The sequence below is a fragment of the Leptonychotes weddellii genome, chromosome 13 (genome assembly GCF_054177405.1).
Source record: "Leptonychotes weddellii isolate Sample4059 chromosome 13, ASM5417740v2, whole genome shotgun sequence".
Lineage (NCBI taxonomy): Eukaryota > Metazoa > Chordata > Mammalia > Carnivora > Phocidae > Leptonychotes > Leptonychotes weddellii.
Genome location: NC_138381.1, coordinates 57,385,428 through 57,404,112, shown reverse-complemented (window position 1 = coordinate 57,404,112; position 18,685 = coordinate 57,385,428). Strand labels below are relative to the sequence as shown.

Sequence of the window (18,685 nt, the reverse complement as noted above, 5' to 3'; positions counted from 1 at the left end):
TTTTTTTTTAGATTTTATTTATTTATTTGAGACAGAGAGAATGAGAGAGACAGAGAGCACATGAGAGGGGGGAGGGTCAGAGGGAGAAGCAGGCTCCCTGCCGAGCAGGGAGCCCGATGCGGGACTCGATCCCGGGACTCCAGGATCATGACCTGAGCCGAAGGCAGTCGCTTAACCAACTGAGCCACCCAGGCGCCCTGGACATGACATATTGAGACATCGACTGAGAGACGGCTGTGTGTTGGAACTGGGTCGGGGCTGGGCGTGAACACGGGGTAAACACAAGTCCAGAAATGCTAATTGTATCTAAATTCTCCCTGGTGCCAGGAGGGAAGAGACTGCCCCCAGACCGCCTCTCTTCGGTCTTTCCTTCAGAACGTTTGCAAACTGTAAATGTGTGCTCTGGCCCTGAGATGTATGTACATTTCTTTAAAAGCTAAATTTATCTCTTGTCAGCTTCACGTCCCTTGAGGGCCGTCCCCCTCTGAGTCACCTCTGCGAACTGTGATCCCCACCTCTCCGCACCCCCAGGCTGACTCTGCCTTCTTCTTGGTGAGGGAGGCCCTGGACCCCAGGTCCACACATACTCCCCGCCCCTGTCCATCCAACAAGTGCCACTTGTGAAATGTTTCCAGAGATATAGACATGATTTCTGTCTCCTGCCAGTTGAAGGCAGATGTCTTTGCCTGTTTTGCTCACCGATGTATTTCCAGCAGGGTTCCCCACATGCCGTTGGTGCTGTGTGTGTGTTGAAGGAAGGAAGGGAAGCAGGACCACAAGGAGGCGGGGTGGGGGGTGGTCCTGTGAGGCAGGAGTCTGCATGTCCTTCCACTGTGTCCCCCACTCACCTGAACAAGCCCCTCCAGGGACTTCTCTGGGCATCTGCCATGGCTCCTCGCCTCGTTCCAGGTGGGAGATCACATCCGGCTTACAGACTGGGGGTCCTGCTTGCAGGGAGGAAGTGGTGTGTGTGGTTCTGTGTGCTGTGGCTCCCCAGGGTGGGGCTGTCCGGGCCAGCACCCAAGGTGTGTGCCATCCCCAGGGATGGGGGATCTTACACTCAGAACCCAAACTCAAGGGTGCACTCTGAGGACCCCATAGGTACTGAGGCCCTGCCCTGTCTCCCTCGGAAAGCTCCAGGGCAGGCTGGGCTCCCAGGCCCCTGTCCACCCTCTCCCTCTCTTCTGGCTCCAGCCCGGGACCAGCCCCACCTCAGGCAAGGATGCTGGCAGTTACATGCACTGCCCAGCCCCAGTGTGAGTGCAGCAGCCACATCTCCCACTCCTGCAGGGCCTGCACCAGGGCCGGCACCGAAGGGAGGCCTGGTAATACCTATGGCATGGCAGAATGGCCAGACTGCACACTGGGCTTTGAGGAGCTGTCTTACCCAGGGAAAGAAGGTTCTGGTAGTTCTCCAGCATCACGTCACGGTACAAGGCCCTCTGAGGGGAGTCTAGCTGGCCCCACTCCTCCTGGGTGAAGTCCACAGCCACATCCTTGAAAGTCACTGATTCCTGGAATGACATGCACATTCTCATTTGCCCAGGACGGGACTGATTCGGACTGTGTTCATGGTTCCAAGGGAGCCACATGTCGATTGAGGACCTTAGGAATGAAGGGTTAACCTCTGGTGACCTTCTCCTGAGTATGGAAGGTTGTGCTACAGGCCATCTATCATACAGCCCCAACATACACACCATGCCGGGGCCAGGACTCGCCAAGTGGACCCGGCCTTCTAGACTGGGAGGGCCAAGCTACCCGGCCAGCCTGGGTGCTGGTGCCTCTGTGGGCTGGAGGCTGCTGTAAGTTCTGGGTAAGATGCTATGCTCCCCAGGGTTAAGAATGTCAAATTTAAGAACTTAAAAGAATAGTACGAAGAACCCAGAAGCCCTATTCAAATCTCACCATCGCAAAAGGACCCTACTCTGGACAGGAAGCCATTACCACACCCTAACGAAGGAAACTCTGTACTTATCAGCAAGTTCTGTCAGCAAGAGACCAAGGGAGCTACTCTCAGTTCTTCCTGCCTGTGTCCCACACCTTCCCATGGGACCCCTGCTCCCCTGCCCTCCCTGGGCCCGTGTACTGACCTGTGCCTACCCTCCCCAGCCCTGGCACTGACACTTGCACGCACTCCTGTTCTAGAACCCCAGGCTCTTCTGCTGACTGGGGCTCCTCACCCACTCTGGAGCCTCCAGGTTACCATCCCCAATGTTCCTCTTGCTCTCCATGCTCCAATCCCACCCTGGGTCCCTCTTGCCAGCAAATAAGCTCTCAAAACCCATCAGGGTGCCGACCTAAGGTGGCAAGGGTGGTTCGCTCTTTAAAGATGCGGGCGCCATGGGAGCCTGGCTTAAATCGTAGACAGGGCATTACATTAGACATAAGAATGAAGAATAAACTAAGCAGGGGAGGCCTGGCTCCCACCTACCTGTTTGCTGGGAGTGACTGGCATGCGGCCAAGCTCCCAGGGGTCACCAGGTTTCTCTGGAAACCCTGGGTCTGCATCAGCACCCATGGTCAGGCACGGGGGTGCGGAACATCAAGCCTTGAGAGGACTTGTGACTACCAGGCAGTCGGGAAGAGTGGGGAAATCCTTTGGGGTCACAAGAGCTTTGCCCTTTAGCTCTAAAAGTGGTTTATACTTTTAGATAATTCTCAGTGTTGCTGCAGACTAAACTGTGTCCCCCTGAAATTCCTATGTGGAAGCCCTCCCTTCCAACGTGATTGTGTTTGGAGACAGGGTCTTTAGGAGGTAGCTGAGGTTATGTGGGGTCATAAAGGTGGGCCCTGATCTGACAAGCCTGGTGGCCTCCGAGAAGAGGACAAAAGAGATCCTCCCCCCACCCCCAGCCCGTGCCTTCTGAGGACAGACCGCCTGAGAGCACCGTGAGAGCCAGGTAGAGAGCTGCAGCAAACCGGACCCTGCCGGCACCCTGATCTCAGACTTCCTGCCTCTGGAACTGTGAGGAAATCAATTTCTGCAGTTGAAGCTGCCAAGTAAGGGTATTTTGTTATGGCAACCCATGCTAAGACAAACACCAACATAAAACAGGAGGAAAGATAAAGCCCCTCTTTATACCACACACAAAATGCAACTCCAGATGCAGCAAGGATCTAAATGTGGGGGCCTCTAGGAGACAATTCCATAAGTCCCTGGCCAGTATGACAGCAAACCCGGAAACCAGATTTCCATTTGCTCTATTAAAGTTTACGTTTTCCTTTTTTGAAGATTTTATTGATTTGAGAGAGTGAACACGAGTGGGCAGAGGGGCAGGGAGAAGCAGACAGCCCGCTGAACAGGGAGCCCGACTCGGGGCTTGATCCCAGGACCCTGGGATCATGACCTGAGCCAAAAGCAGACGCTTAACCGACTGAGCCACCCAGGCGCCCCAAAAGTTTATGTTTTCTGCAGGCAACACTTAACAAAACGCTAAGAAAAAAGAAAAAAAGAAAATGGGCATAGAGTATAAGCAGACGATTCACAGAAGACTGGCAAATGATTAAGAAGCACATGAAGAGACACTCAGTCACACTAGACATCCCGAAATGAGAAAACAGAAAGATACCATTTCACATGTAGCAGAGAGGCAAAATGTTTAAAGCCTGGAAATACCAAGTGTGGGCTGGTCCATGGGGAAATGGGAAGGTCTTACACCGTTGGACAGGGGTAAGGGGGACATCCATTTTGAAAAGTGAAACCTATTCTATCATCTCTAGTAAAGCTGAGAGAGTGTGTTCTCTGTGTCCGAAAGCCCACTGTGAGATTCCTATCCAGCCTACAGTGGCTAAGAAAACACTGGAAACATGCTGCAGCCCACTGGTAGGGATGAATACACAACAGGATACAGTGCAGCAGTGGAAACGAACACAGTGGAGTAACCTGTCCTGTGGGGAGCGATTAAGAGTGCGGCAGTGGTTACAAAAGCAGGCCGAGGAGAACTATGCCCACTGTGATATGCATCTAGGTCTGCTGCCTGGTGGGTAAGGGCACAGGCTCCGAGCTCAGTGGCCCACGTGGGCTCCCCACTCTTGCCCTTACTAGCTCTATGAGTCGGGGGTGCCTCAGTTGCCTTGTCTGCTAATAGTCCCTGAGTCATGGCATCACTGTGAGGATCCAGTGAATTACTACTATGTGTGAAGCGCTCATCTGAGGGGCTGGTGGATGGCAGGTGCCCCATGGTGTTTGCTGTTAGTCACTGTCCTCTGAAACTATCACAGACTGATGAGGGCAGGGGAGAAGGGAGATGTGGGGGAGGATGCACCTGCCTTTACCTGCAATGTTTCATTTTTTAAAACGATTCGGAACCAATATGACAAAAGTTAGACATTAATTTTGCAAAGTAGGTACATAGAAGGTTGTGCTTATTCTGTTTAAATGTTTCAGAATCTTAAAAATAAGAAAAAGCCACTCAAGGAGGAAGAACTGCAAATTTCCAATGGACTATGAGAAGACTAATGATTTCTTGTCAGGAAAATGTAAATCGAAACAAAAATAAGGTCACGCGTTTTCCCTAATCAGAGTGAGTAGCACCAATGAAAACCTAGTATTCCGGCCACAAGGAAGCATTTTTGGTGGAGTGGGAATTGTTATACCCTTTGGGTCCTCGCATGGCAGAAACAAAAGTTCCTGCACATAAGGAAGCAAATGCAAGGCGGGGGATCGCGGCACTGTTCTTACCCCAAACCAACCAACCAAGGCATTAGGACAGCTGGCTAAGTTAGGGTACATGCACACAGGCCGGCCGTGGAAAATAATGCAGCCAGCCAAAGATAGGCGCTGTACGTTATACTAAGGGAAGGAGGCCAGAAGAAGGCAGCTACATACTGTGTGATCCCATTTATGTGAAATGCCCAGAATAAGCAAATACAGAGAGACAAAAAGACAAACTAGTGGTTGCTGGGAGCTAGAGTGACTGCTGATGGGCACAGGGGTTCTTACAGGGCTGAGGAAATGGACTGTGGTAACAGTTGCACTACCCTGTGAACGCACTCAAAACCACCGAATTGTACGCTTGCAAAGGGTGGATTTTATGGTATGTGAATTATACACCAATTCGAACAAAGGGCAGCACTGGAATGTACACAGTACAATCCCATTTTTAAAACGACACGCTGAAGCCCTGTGTCTGTGTACTCTGGGGTCTGCGTACGTGAACCAGGGGAGAGATGTGGAAGAGTAAATGTCAAAACTGAGGACACTGGATGCCTCAGGGAAATGTGACCGTAGGTGCAGGGAAAGGAGATTAGTAACAGACTCTGCTGAGGAATTTTGTTACACAGCAAATACCGGTTCTGTAAATTTTCAAAGAAGAAGGAAAATCAAAGCAGAGCAGGGATTAGCTGTACCATTTTGGTCCGGCCGCCTAGTTTCCTCGAGCCTCAGTTTCTCTAGCTAGGGGGAAAGGACTGGGAGCAGTGGGGCCTCCTGTGGTTGAGGAGAAAATGAAGTGGGGTAGAAGTATGCCAGTCTTGGGTCCCAAGGAAAGGACCCAGCATCTGTGAGTCCCCACATGGCCGTCTCCTAGCCCTCTGGCTGGGCACACCAGGAGGCTGGAGACCCTGCCCCCGGCCCGATGAGAAAAGAACAAAGAGTAGTCTGTGCCGCATCCAGAATCGTGACAGGAAGGGGCACACCACAGCAGAGAGGCTAAGGGCCCAGAAATGGGGTGAGTTGGGCTTTGGGAGTACAGTGAGCTGAGGTGGCCGAGCTGTGCGTCCTGAGACTTCATGCTATCGGAGCTCTGGCGTCAGAGAAGGAGGAGTGGGAGGTGCCGCTCTGGCCAGAGTTGGAAGACAGGTACTCCAGGGTGAGGATGCTTGTATTCTGCAGCAGGATGGACAGAGGGAAGGCAGGAGAGAGGGACAACAGCTTCTGAGTGTGGGCTGGAGGAGTGAAGCAGCAGCCTGGTCAAAATTGGCTTTCCTGTTCCAGACACAAAACAGTAACAAGGACCAGATTTGCCCTCTTACCTCAAACAACTAGTAAACTGAGCAAAATGTATAAAACCATGATTGATTTCAAGACACTGGCCAAGCTGCAGCTCAGAACACAGACCACTGAGAGAAGGGAAACAAAATGAGCCCTACAACCACCCCACCTTCCTACCTGGAAGGTTTCCAGACGGCAGTGCGGGCAGGTGGAACCCAGACAGAGCCTGTGGTCTCACCAAGTTGAAGAAGAACAGAGTTTAGGGAGTCCAGGAGATTAAAATCTCCAGGGCAACATGCCAGAGCAGAGGGAGTTTCACAGACTCAGATCTCTGGATCCACTTGAGACCGACTGAGGACCAACAGGCATGTGCCTGGGAAGAAACTCCCCCAAACCAGGAAAAGAAACACCAGAAAGAAATAGGCAGAACAATCATTAAAACTCACACAAGGCTGGGAGTGGTTTATGTTCTGACCAGCCAGAGTAGAACGTCCTCCTGCTATACGGGCACTGAGTAAAGTCCCCAGGAGAGGACAGCTTCAGTGGTCTGACAAAATTAGCCCAAGACTAAAGACTTCTCTGGCCCCACTTTTTTTTTTTTAAAAAAAGAGTATATTTATTTGACACACAGAAAGAGAGAGCACAAGCAGGGGGAGTGGCAGGCAGAGGGAGAAGCAAGCTCCCTGTGAGCAGGGAGCCCGATGTGGGGCTCAATCCAAGGACCCTGGGATCATGACCTGACCCGCAAAGGCAGACACTTAACCAACTGAGCCACTCAGGTGCCCCCTCTGGTCCCACCTGAACAAAACTTTAAGAAGAAGCTTTGAAATGATCCAACTGATACTAAGTAATTTCAATGCATCCCAGAACAAATTCCTGAAATATTTAAGGAATTCCAAAAAAAGCCAATACTCAACAAAGTAAAATTCACTCCAGCATCCAATAAAGTAACTAAAAGGAAAAAACAAGTTAATAAAATCAGAAAAATTAAGAGTATACTAAAACAGGGGTGCTCATCTGAGGGGCTGGTGGATGGCAGGTGCCAATAGTGGATGGCATCAGCCAATAAGTGGCTCAGTCGTTAAGCGTCTGCCCTTCGGCTCGGGTCATGATCCCAGGGTCCTGGGATCGAGCCCCGCATCAGGCTCCCTGCTCCGCGGGGAGCCTGCTTCTTCCTCTCCCATTCCCATTCCTCCTGCTTGTGTTCCCTCTCTCACTGTCTCTCTCTCTGTCAAATAAATAAATTTTAAAAATCTTAAAAAAAAAATTAAAAAAAAAGAAGAGTATACTAAAACAGTATTTGTTTACCTCAAAAGAATGCGTTAAGGGAGAAACAGAAACAAAAGAAACACAAGACATATAGAACACAAATAACAAAATGGCAGATGTAAATCTATCCATATCAATAATTACATTAAATGTGAATGGTCTTAATACTCCAATTGGAAATTAGAGATTGTCAAATTGAATTTAAAAATTAAGACCCAACCATACATACATCAGCTATAGAAACCCACTTTAAAAACAAAGAGAAAGGTAGATTAAAAGGGGAAGAATGAGAAAAGATATAATCTGCAAATACTAATCAAAAGAAAGCTGAAGTGGCAATATTAACATTAGACAAAGCAGATTTCAAAGCAAAGGACATCATCAGAGACAAAGAGAGGTGTTATATAACAATCATTACATGATTATGTAATGGTCATTACCACAACATCAATTCATTAAGAGCTCACAACAATCTTAAATATACATGTTCCTACTAACAGAGCTTCAAAATACATAAAGCAAAAACTTGATAGGACTGAAGAAAAACAGACAAATCCACTATTATACTTGGAATTTCAACAGTAATCTCTCTCAATAATTGATAGAACACCTAAGTAGAAAATATGTAAGGATACAGAACAATTGATTAACACATCATTCGACTTAAGGACTTAATTGACATTCACAGAACACTCTAGCTGACAAAAGCAGAAGGCACATTCTTTTCAAGTGCATACAGAACATTTACCAAGATAAAACACATCCTGGGCAATAAAATAAATATTAGTAAATTTGAAAAAATGCAAATCATACAAAGTTCCTTCTCTAACTACAACAGAATTAAATTAGAAATCTATAATAGAGAGGCACCTGGATGGATCAGTCATTAAGTGTCTGCCTTTGGCTCAGGTCATGATCCCAGGGTCCTGGGATCAAGCCCCGCATCTGGCTCCCTGCTCCGCAGGAAGCCTGCTTCTCCCTCTCCCACTCCCCCCGCTTGTGTTCCCTCTCTTGCTGTGTCTCTCTCTGTCAAATAAATAAATAAAATCTTAAAAAAAAAAAAAAAGAAATCTATAATAGAAAGATATCTAGAAAAGATCCTCCAAATATTTGGAAATTAAACAACACATTCCTAAATACACATGGTTGAAGAAGAAATCATAACAGAAACTGGAACTATTTTGAACTGAATAAAAGTGAAAATACAATATAAAACTTGTGGGATGTAGCTAAGGCAGTGCTTAGAGGGAAATTTATAGCATTGGATGCTATATGAGAAAAGAAGAAAGGTGTCAGATCAATATCTGAGTTTCAATTTTAAGAAACCAAAATAAGTAAAGGAAAGAAATAATAAGGATCTGAAATAAATGAAATAGGAATAGAAAAGCAATAGAGAAAATCAATGAAACCAAAAGATGGCTCTTGGAAATAACCGATAAAATTGATAATTAAATATACATTTACTATCTGACTCAGCAATTCCACTCAGATGTTCATTCAAGAGAAATTAAAGCACATGTCTATATTTGTACTCAAACATTTATAGCAGGTTTTACACATAATAGCCAAAACTTGGAAACAACCTAATGTCCCCTAATGAACAAATTGTAAATACCCATACAATGGTGTTTTGTGCTGAGTTGTGATCCCTCCAAATTCATATGTTGAAGCCCTAGCCTGCAATACCTCAGAAAAATGACTATATTTGGAGATAGGGTCTTTAAAGAGGTAATTAAGGTAAAATGAGGTCATTATGGTAAGTCATCATCCAATAGGGCTGGTGTCCTTATAAAAAAAAGGAAATTTGGGAGCCAGACATGTACAGAGAAAGACCATGTGAAGACACTGGGAGAAGGTACCTTCACAAACCAAGAAGAGAGGCCTCAGAAGAAACCAACCCTGTTGACATCCTGATCTTGAACTTCCAGAATTGAGACAATAAATTGCTATGGCAGCCCTTGTAACCTAATACAAATGGTATATTACTCAGCAATAAAAAGGAACAAACTACTGATTCACTTAAAGACATGAACTCAAAAGCATTATGCTAAGTGAAATTAGAAACCAAAGACTATGTGGGGCACCTAGCTGGTTCAGTTAGTAGAGCAACTCTTGATCTCAGGGCTGTGGGTTCGAGCCCCACATTGGGTGTAGAGATTACTTAAAAATAAAATCTTTTTAAAAAGAAACCAAAGACTACATACTATATATTTCCATAAGAAATTCTTAAAAAGACAAAATTGTGGTTGCCAAGGAGCAGGGGGAGAGGACAGACTGCAAAGGGGCATGAAGGAACTTTTTGGGTGATGGAAACATTCTAGTTTATGATTGTGGTGCTGGTCACACAACTGTACACATTTGCCAAAACTCATCAAATCCTCTACTTAAAATCAGAGGACTTTACTGTATATAAATTACACCTCAATAAATGTGATGCAAAAAACCCACTGGATTTCAGGGAGATGAGAAGGTGGGGGTGACGACACATGCTGAGAACATGCCCATAACTGAGGCATGCAGGAATGAAGCATAATGGTCATGGTGTTGGCAGAGGAAAGGAAAAACATGGGCAGAAACAAAGCTCCAGAGATGTCAGAATGTGGTGCTGGAGAAAGGGGACTATCAGAGGCTACATGGCTTCTGTGTGGGGGTGTCAACTGGGAAGGGCAGAGTAGGATCTGAGCCTTGCACAGGCCTGTCTGGGGATTATTCCCACTGGGAGAAGCCCATGTCCTGTGAATCTTCATTCTGTAGGATAGGAAACAAATTCCAGGGGGCAGGTATGGGAGTCAAATGCAGATGTGTGGTAATGAAACTAGTGGGGAAATCAGAACAGATTGTCTGGGATGTCCCAGGAGAGCAAAACACTTGACTGTGAGTCTGAGTGGGACTGCCAGGAGAGAAGAATACTCAGGAGAGGAGGACCAGTTACTCAAGGATCTAAGAAGCTGATCTTTTAGGAATAACACCTATGCACAAGAAGGATACCACCTTGAGGTAGTCAGTTACAAGCACACACACAGACACGCACATGTACTTTTTGCTGAATCATTTGAAGGTAAGTTGCAGACATCATGACATCTCACACTATGGGCTTCACCTTGTATATCCTAAGTATATTCTCTTATCCAATTACAGTGGGATCATCACACCCAAAAAATTCAATGCTGATAACATATGATCTAAGATAAATCCATTTTCAAATTTCCTCAATTGTCCCAAACTGCCTTTGAGTTTTTTGGACCTGTGGCCTGTCAAAGATCATGTACTACATTTGACTGTCATGTCTCTTGAGTTTATTATAGAATGACAGACCATTCTAACACATTACAGAAGCTAGGCACATCTCATAATGTTTTATAGTTATTTCTATTTTTCTGTAATCAGACCCCTTTCAAGTGGGAGGTTAACAGAATCACTAAATCCTGAGTCAAAGGGACCCTCAACCCTCCAGACTTTTTCACTACTGCAAACTCTCCTTATCAGCTGTACCCTTTTAAATACTGTGAGGGATGGGGGTGGTTTAGGTGGTAGAACAAAATGAGAAACAAGACCCAAAATCTGTGAAAGGAGGGATTTGGGCCCTACTTAGCTGCAGAAGTGGCCCCAAGGCCAATTCCTTATTGAGCTCCCAGATCCTCTAAAACTCCAGGTTCTTCCTTGACAGCCCCATTTCAGGGTCCCCGCACAGAGGAAAAGCACACAGGGATGCACCCCCTACCATCACTCTTACCCTGGTGCTGCAACGCAGCCTTCCTTCAGTGCTTTCACACCCCCCTACCTGATCCCATCCCAGAAAACTCCCCCAGATGAGGACCATCCCCTAGGCCTGCATGTGGAGATGACTGAAGTGATCTCATGTGAGCTGTCATCTACGTGCTCGGGTGCCACTAAAACCATTCCTCACAGCTCCTGGTATAGTGTTTCACAAACAGGTCCTGGGCAAACGACCCACCCATTGGGCTGAACGAGGCTGCAAGCGGCACTCATTTCAAGGGCACACCTGGACTCTGTTCAATTGGAGCTGTTCCCATGCCCAGAGCTTCCTGAGGAAGGGAGAGCAGGCCCCCAGGTTGGGGTGTGTGTGTGTGTGTGTCTTTGGATGACTGAAAATCCTGGGCAGGGGAAAAATGCCAACCCTCTTCATAAAGAAAGAGATGTTCAGAAGGAAGAAAAGACAACCACTCACCTCGGAACTGGCTTCCGGGAGACCCTGACCCAATTTATCCTCTGGATTCTTTTTGAGGGTAAGAGCAGGCTCCTGAGAGGGCAGAGCTGCGGAGGAGAAATGAGTCAAAGGGGCTGTTCTTCCCATAGCTACCAGGTGCATGGCTGAGCTAAAGCCCACTCCACCCCTGGCATGGGGGAGGATCAGAGGAGTCAGGAACCGTCCCCTGCAGGTGAGGTGGGGAGCGAGCCCCAATATCTGGCACAATCTGAAGGAAAAACTGCCATTCCCTTCCTCTTCAGCATGCCTGAGAAGTGGAAACAAACGGGTGTGCACGGTATGAATGCAGAAGGCCTGACTTTGTTAGGTGCTTCTGGGAAACTAGCCCGACCTCTCTGAGTGTCAGTCTCCTCAAGCGCAAGTCCACAGACCCACTGACTAGAAGAGCCAACTGTACCTGTCTCCTGGGGCTTCGGGGCAGGGGTCTCCATGGCGCCCCTCGGCAGCGTTCCCCGGAAGCGTGGGCAGCTCTGCAGCCTCCTGGGCCCCAGGCCAGGCCCAGAGGCGCGGGTCCTGCTCCTGGGGCTCAGGGACAGCCTGCAGGGGGGCCCCAGGGGGTCGCACACGCAGTCCCCGCTGCACGGTCACGCACGCGAAGTCCCCTGCGGACCCCCCACCGCCAAGGTCGGAGTCAGGCAGGCTCAGCAAGCGCCCCACACCCCAGGCTGAGCTCACGCCCCATCACCCCCGCCCCACGCAGCCCGTCACACACTCCGCCCGGGACACTGCGGGCCGGGACCAGGGCCGGCCTCAGGCTCAGCCGTCAGGAGCCAGGGGCCGCAGAGCGCGTCCGGCAGACAGGCCCCGCGGCGGACGGACAGACCGACCGACGGTCGGAAGGATGCGCGAGCAAGAGGACCGGCCTCCCACAAAAGCCCACCGACTGCCACAAAGGAGAAACCCGGCGACCGCTGCGGGCAAGTGCGCCTGCGCGGACGGGCGCGAACTACAACTTCCGGTAGTCTTTGCGTCGCGCTGGCGCGGACTCCATTTCCCAGAGGGCATCAGGGTCCCGGAGCAGCCTTTGCGCCCTGACGCAAACGGGCTTATAGCAGAGCCTTCTGGGAAATGTAGTTCCCGGCCCAGCGACCAAGGGCTCTGGCCCCGCCCCACTCTCCTTCCCACCCACTGCTGCAAAAGGCGCTTTTATCTCGGTGTGTGTGTGTTTATGTGGGGCGGTGTTTGTGTCTCATTGAGGGTGCGAGAGAGCGGTGCCCAGAAACGTGGAATTATCTTGTCAGTTCGTCCATGTCTTCGGGTGGGCTCCGACCCACATTCATCTTTGCGAAAAGACTCAGGCCTTTGGCCTTAGGGACCCTAGAGGTGGTGGGCGTGCACCTGGGACCCTGGAGGAGGGAGCGCTCCAGCCCATTTGTCAGGCCTCGTGGCTGCCCACCCTCAGGAGCTTGGGAAGGAGGGTCTGGGCTGTGGCGCAGCTCTGGCCCAGTGCTCTGACTTTTAACACAGTGATGACACCAATATTTATTGAGCACCAGCCACACGCTAGGAATGTTTCCTACCTGTAAAGGGCTTAACGTGTATTTTCTGGCAGAACATTCACAACAGCTCAGTGAGGTTTGGTAACTATTATTACCTTCGTTTTAGAGATGGAGAAAATTTGGCACAGCGTCCCAGGTCACACAGCCAGGAAAAGGTGGAGCCAGGCTTTGAACCCAGGTGAGTAACTCCAGAAGAAAGTTCATTAACAGCTTCCTACTGAGAGCTAGTTTGGGGTGGGGCAGAGGGGGTGCAGACTGGAAACTTTTCAGACCCCCACCTTGACTCCAGGTAGGCTTGGCCATAGGTTCTCACTTGATACCAGTGAGCTGTGCCCAGTGCAGGAACAGCGTTCAATAGCAACCCCAGGGCAGGAACCTGGGTGGGTGTGGGACTGTGTGCACCTGAATCTCACAAATCTGGTTGTGAATCTGTGAGTATAGTGGTGAGTGGTTGTTGCATTACAGGGCTGGTTAATGTGTGAGTCCTTGTGTATGGGTGAACCTGTGTATGCATTTGTGTCTCTATGGGTCTTACAGATCTGGGTGAGTTTGTTTCAATCTGTGTGTGGCAGTGTGTACATGTCTTGTGCAGGTGAATCTGTAAACCTGTGTGTGTGTGTAGCTGTTCTCTCACAATTCTGGTTTGTGTCTGGGTGGGTATCACAGGTCCGGTATGACTGTGTGTGTGTGTGCTGTATATGTTCCCCTGTATGTCACTCAGTGTGTTTGTGTGTACCCACAGTGCTCATCAGTGTGTGCATCTTTGTGAATCTGTGCCCCTGTGTACATACTGATGTCATGGATCTGGTTGTGTGACTGTATGTAAATCAGTACAATCCCAGGAACTCTATATATTGAGTGCTCTGTCCACCCATATCTCTGCCTACCAGTCCTGAAAAGTAGTAAGACAGTAGCTACAGGGATGTGTCCAGCCTAATATAAGGAAGTGGATGGGAGGGTACAGCTACTACTCTAATACTAACTGTAGAATTCTGGAGCTGTGAAAGGCATTTAATTGAGAATAGGTAGTGTAAGACTCTCACTAGGTAAAGAGATGTCCTAGCTTACTTTCTGACTCCTTAGGGTCATCCATGTAAAATCCTGAGGGCTGATTAGCAGGGCCATGTGGAGTTCCAGAGAAATATGGGTATATATACCATTTTAAAAGTAAAAAGCTCACAATGTGTACAAATGTCAACTTAATATGTTACGTGCCTGGAACTAATATAATATTGTCTGTCAGTTATACCTCAATAAAAAAAAAAAAAGGCACTTAAAATTGGAAGATTTTAAAGACCCAAACACATTAAAGACATTAATGTAATGTCTTATTACATTATTGTTTGGTGTTATAACCTAAATACCTGTTCCAAGTACCTGTACAGGTAGCTTGTATCAGACTAATCCTCTTGCCAATAATAGTTATAAGCTTGCACAGAGGAATAGATCTCAAGAAGATAATGGGCTGATGATACAGAGGCCAGAGTTTCAGGGCTTTCAGAATGGTTCTAAATTGAGAGGAAAAAATCCAGGAATTTGGAGAGAGCCAAATAGGGATAAGCCTCAAAATCTGCATAAAAATTCCCCTGAAATTCTTGAGTGACTCCTAAACTGCACACAACACCAAGGATGCTTTCCTCTAAGCATCATTTGGAAGGCTAAAAAGCTGAGTGGAGAGTTCAACAGAGTTTGGTAACTGTCACCAAGGGATTTATTAAATACCTGGAGCTTTCCATTGGAATCCCAGAAGGTGCAGGCCTTAGTGTAAAGATATAGCCCAATGTTAAGGACTATGTCTTAGGACTAAGGGCAAAACTAAAATAGACCTACCTTAAGAAAGCCTAAAACCAAGATCTCACAGGATCATTGTGAACAACTTAACTGCCTACCTGAATGAAACTCAACACTCTTTAAAGGAAGATAACAGAATCCAGAATCCTTTCACAGCATCATCCAATGGCCAATATAAAATAAATAAAAAATTACTAGACATGCAAAAAAGCAGGAAAGTAAGACCCATAGTCAAGGAAAAAAAAAATGTCTATGTAAAGAAACCCACAGGGGACTCAGATGAAGGAATTAACTAAGCATTTAACAAAACTATTATAATTATGTGAAAGAATTTACAAGAAAATATAGGTCAAACAAGTAAGTGGATGAAGAACCTCAGCAGAGGAACAGATTTTTAAAAAGAACCAAATTGAAAAATTCATTGATGAAAATGGGTCAGTAGAAATTATCCTAACTGAAATACAGAGAAAAACTGAAGTGGGAATAAAAAAGAAAGAAAGAAGAACAAATCATCTGAGATTTGTGGGACAGTGTGATCATGGTCCAACACAATAGCTCTTCAACTTTTTGGTCTTAGGAGCCCTTTATGCTCTTAAAATTACTGAGAACCCTAAAGGGTTTTTGCTTATGTGAGTCATATCTATCTATATTTACTGTGTTTGAAATTAAAACTGAGGAATTTTAGAAACATTTATTAATAAAATAACAATAAGCCAAATACATATTGTATTAGTTTCCCAGCACTGCTGTAGCAAAATACCATAAACTAAGTGGTTTAAACAACAGAAATATATTACCTCATTGTTCTGGAGGCTAGAAATCTGAGATCAAGGAGTCAGCAAGGCTTGTTCCTTCTGAGGATTAGAAGGAACAATCTGTTCAATGACTCTCCCATAGCTTCTGGTGGTTTGCTTCAATCTTTCTCATTTCTTGGCTTGTAGAAGCATCACTCCAGTCTGTGCCTTCATCTTCACATGGCATGCTTTCTGTGTGTGTGTGTGTGTCTCCAAATTTCCCCTTTCCTATAAGGACACTAGTAATATTGGATTGGGGCCCAACCTAAAGACCTCATTCATTATATTTTATTTTTTAAAAAGATTTATTTATTTATTTGAGAGAGGGCGAGGGAGACAGAGAATCTCCAGCAGTCTCCCCACCAAATGAGGAGCCCAACATGGGGCTCGATCCCATGACCCTGAGATCATGACTGAACTGAAATCATGAGTGGGATGCTTAACTGGCTTCATTTTAATTTGAATGCCCCTGCAAAGACCTTATCTCTAAGTAAGGTCACATTCTCACATACCAGGCATTAAGACCTCAATGTATGAATTTTGGGGAGCACACAACCCATAAAACATTTTAATATAAATGACATTTTAAAAATGGAATAAAAATCCTGTATTTTCCAAAACAAAAGTAGTGAGAAGAGTGGCACTGACATTCTTTGTTTTTCAAATCTCTTTAATGTAATAGAAAACAGCTAGATCCTCATACCTGCTTCAGCATTCAATCTTTTGTGATATCACACATCATATAGATTCTAGAAAACTACATTGGAGACCTATGAGAGTATTCTTAAAAAAAAAAATTATCCTGTGGATCTCCTAAAAGGGTCTTTAAGAATTCCAGAATCACTGATCTGATGCATATGTAATTGGAGTCTTAGAAGGAGAGGAAAGAATGGAGCAGAAGAATTATCTGAAGAGATAGCAGCCATATTTTTCCCAAATTGAGGAAAGACATCAACCCTGAAATCCAAAAAACTTAGCAAACTCCAGAGAGGGTAAACACAGAGGAGATCACACCTAGTCAAACTACTGAAAACAAAGGATGGAAAGCAAAAATAACAACAGACAGTCCATTAGGGAAATAGTAAAAAGAATTACAGATGACTTCTCGTCAGAAACAATGGCAGCCAGGAAGACGATTCAGTCTTCAGTGCTATAAAAATAAACCCCTCAACCAAGAGTCCTGTGTTCACCAAAACATATTTAAAAGTGAAAAGCAATACATATTGAGATATTTCAGAAAATCAAAACCTGAGAGAATTCATTAAAAGCAATATTCAGATGCCAATGAATTTCTTTGGCTGAAGGAAAATTATCTCAGATAAAAATCCAGGTCTTCAGGAAGGAATGGAGATTACTAAAGGGTAAACTTGTGAGTACATGCCAAATACTATACTTCTTAAGTTTTTAAAAATCTGGGGGCGCCTGGGTGGCTCAGTCAGTTAAGCACCTGCCTTCGGCTCAGGTCCTGATCCCAGGGTCCTGGGTTCAAGTCCTGCATCGGCTGTCTGCCTAGAGGCGAGTCTGCTTCTTCCTCTCCTTTTGTGATCTCTCTCGCTTTCACTCTCTGTCAAATGAATAAATAAAATCTTTAAAAAAAAATCTATAAATTGTTTAAGGCAAAAACATAATAAAATATTATAGGGCTTATAACATATGAAGAAATAAAATAAATGGCAATAATAGCACAAAGGGGAGTAAATGGAATTACACTGTAATATAAGTTTGTTTTCTGTAGTGTAATATTAATTTAAGGCATTGTGATAAACTAAAAATGCATATGATAATACAATTGCTAAAAAAAAAAAACCACACAAGAGGTATACTTAAAAAACCAACAAATGAGATAAAATTGAGTCCTAAAAATTACTTGATTAATCCAAAAGAAGGTATAAAAGGTGAAGCAAAGGAACAAGGGACAAAGACATAACAAATAGAAAGTAGACATGAAGCAAGCCATTCCAATAATTAAAGTCAGTGGACTAACCACACTATCTAAAAGGCAGAGGGGAGCCTGGGTGGCTCAGTCGGTGGAGCGTCCGCCTTGGGCGGCGGCAGGCAGATGCTGCAGGCAGGCGGCAGGCGGCCGGGGCGGGCCGGGGCGGGCCGGGGCGGCAGGAAGCGGCGGCGGCGGCGGGCGTCAGCAGGCGGCAGTGGCGGCAGGTGCGGCGTTAGGGGGCGGCAGTGTGCAGCAGCGGCGCCAGCGGTGGCCGCAGAGTCAGCGGCGGCGGTGGGAGAGGCGGTAGGGGTGATAGCAGCTGTGGCAGCAGCCCTGACGGAAGGGGTGGCGTCAGCGTTCCGCAGCGGCAGTAGCGGGTGGCGGCGGAGGCCGAGGCTGCGGGCGGCAGCGGGCGGCAGGAGCAGCAGCAGCGAGGGGCGCTAGTCGCGGCCGTGGGCGGCAGTGGGGGCAGCGGCGGCAGCGGGGTCCTTGGAACCCTGGCAAGCTGTGGCTTCGAGGAGAAGGTGCTCTGCAATGCCGCGTCCGCAGGGGACGGAGGGGGCAGCCCAGGACCCGGAGGCCGAGCCTGAGGCGGAGTGCCAAGTCAGGCTTCCTCCCATCGGGGAGGCCAGGTGAGTTCGGCCTCGGCCCTGGGCCTGAGCCTCAGTTTCTCCATCTGTAAACTGGGGAGAACAGCAAAATCTTAGGGTTATGGTGCAGATTTAACGTAGGTAACGGGCTTCGTCTAGACTGGTTCATGGTACAGGTTGTCATTCCTCTTATTGCACTTCCAGCTGCGTGACCTTGAGCAAGATAGGTAATCGCCAGGCCTCAGAATTCTCATCTGAGAGATGGACCTGCAAATAGTACCTATATAGGGTTGTTTTGAGGATTTAATGAATTAGTAAATGGAACCCATTTCCAGTGTCAATGTAAACCCCAGTTCCTGGCACGGGATAAGCACAGTACCAGCGTTTGGGCTTCATATCATAGAAGTATTGGTTATTGTTATCACACGCACCGGGGAAGGAACGCCAACGTGATTGTCACCCTCATGATTATCATCGTGAGTTAACTGAGGAGCTGCTCTGTGCCTGGCACTGGCGTAAGCATTCTACACAGTTTATCAGTTGTTCAATCAGTTGTTCAATCTCAGTGGGCTAGGATCCTGATAGGCCTCTGAGTCTTAGAGACACAGATAATGTTTGGAACCAGATTTCAAACCCTTGTCTTTGC

The 18,685-nt window shown here is 47.0% G+C and overlaps 1 protein-coding gene across 2 annotated transcripts in view; it reads right to left on the bottom strand.

Moving 5' to 3' along the window:
* Positions 1 to 12,345, bottom strand: part of ZNF74 (zinc finger protein 74) — an 18,357-nt gene extending 6,012 nt beyond the window's left edge. The window contains exons 1-4 of one of the 2 annotated variants that reach the window (XM_081801633.1): positions 11,827 to 12,345; positions 11,391 to 11,476; positions 1,388 to 1,514; positions 849 to 947 (exon numbers count right to left, since the gene is read on the bottom strand). In XM_081801633.1, the coding sequence (XP_081657759.1) occupies positions 849 to 947; positions 1,388 to 1,514; positions 11,391 to 11,476; positions 11,827 to 11,860 (346 nt within the window). In that variant the 5' untranslated portion in view covers positions 11,861 to 12,345. The remainder of the gene's footprint in view (positions 1 to 848; positions 948 to 1,387; positions 1,515 to 11,390; positions 11,477 to 11,826) is intronic. The other variant, XM_081801634.1, reaches the window with a different exon arrangement.
* Between the last annotated feature and the right edge of the window lie 6,340 nt (positions 12,346 to 18,685).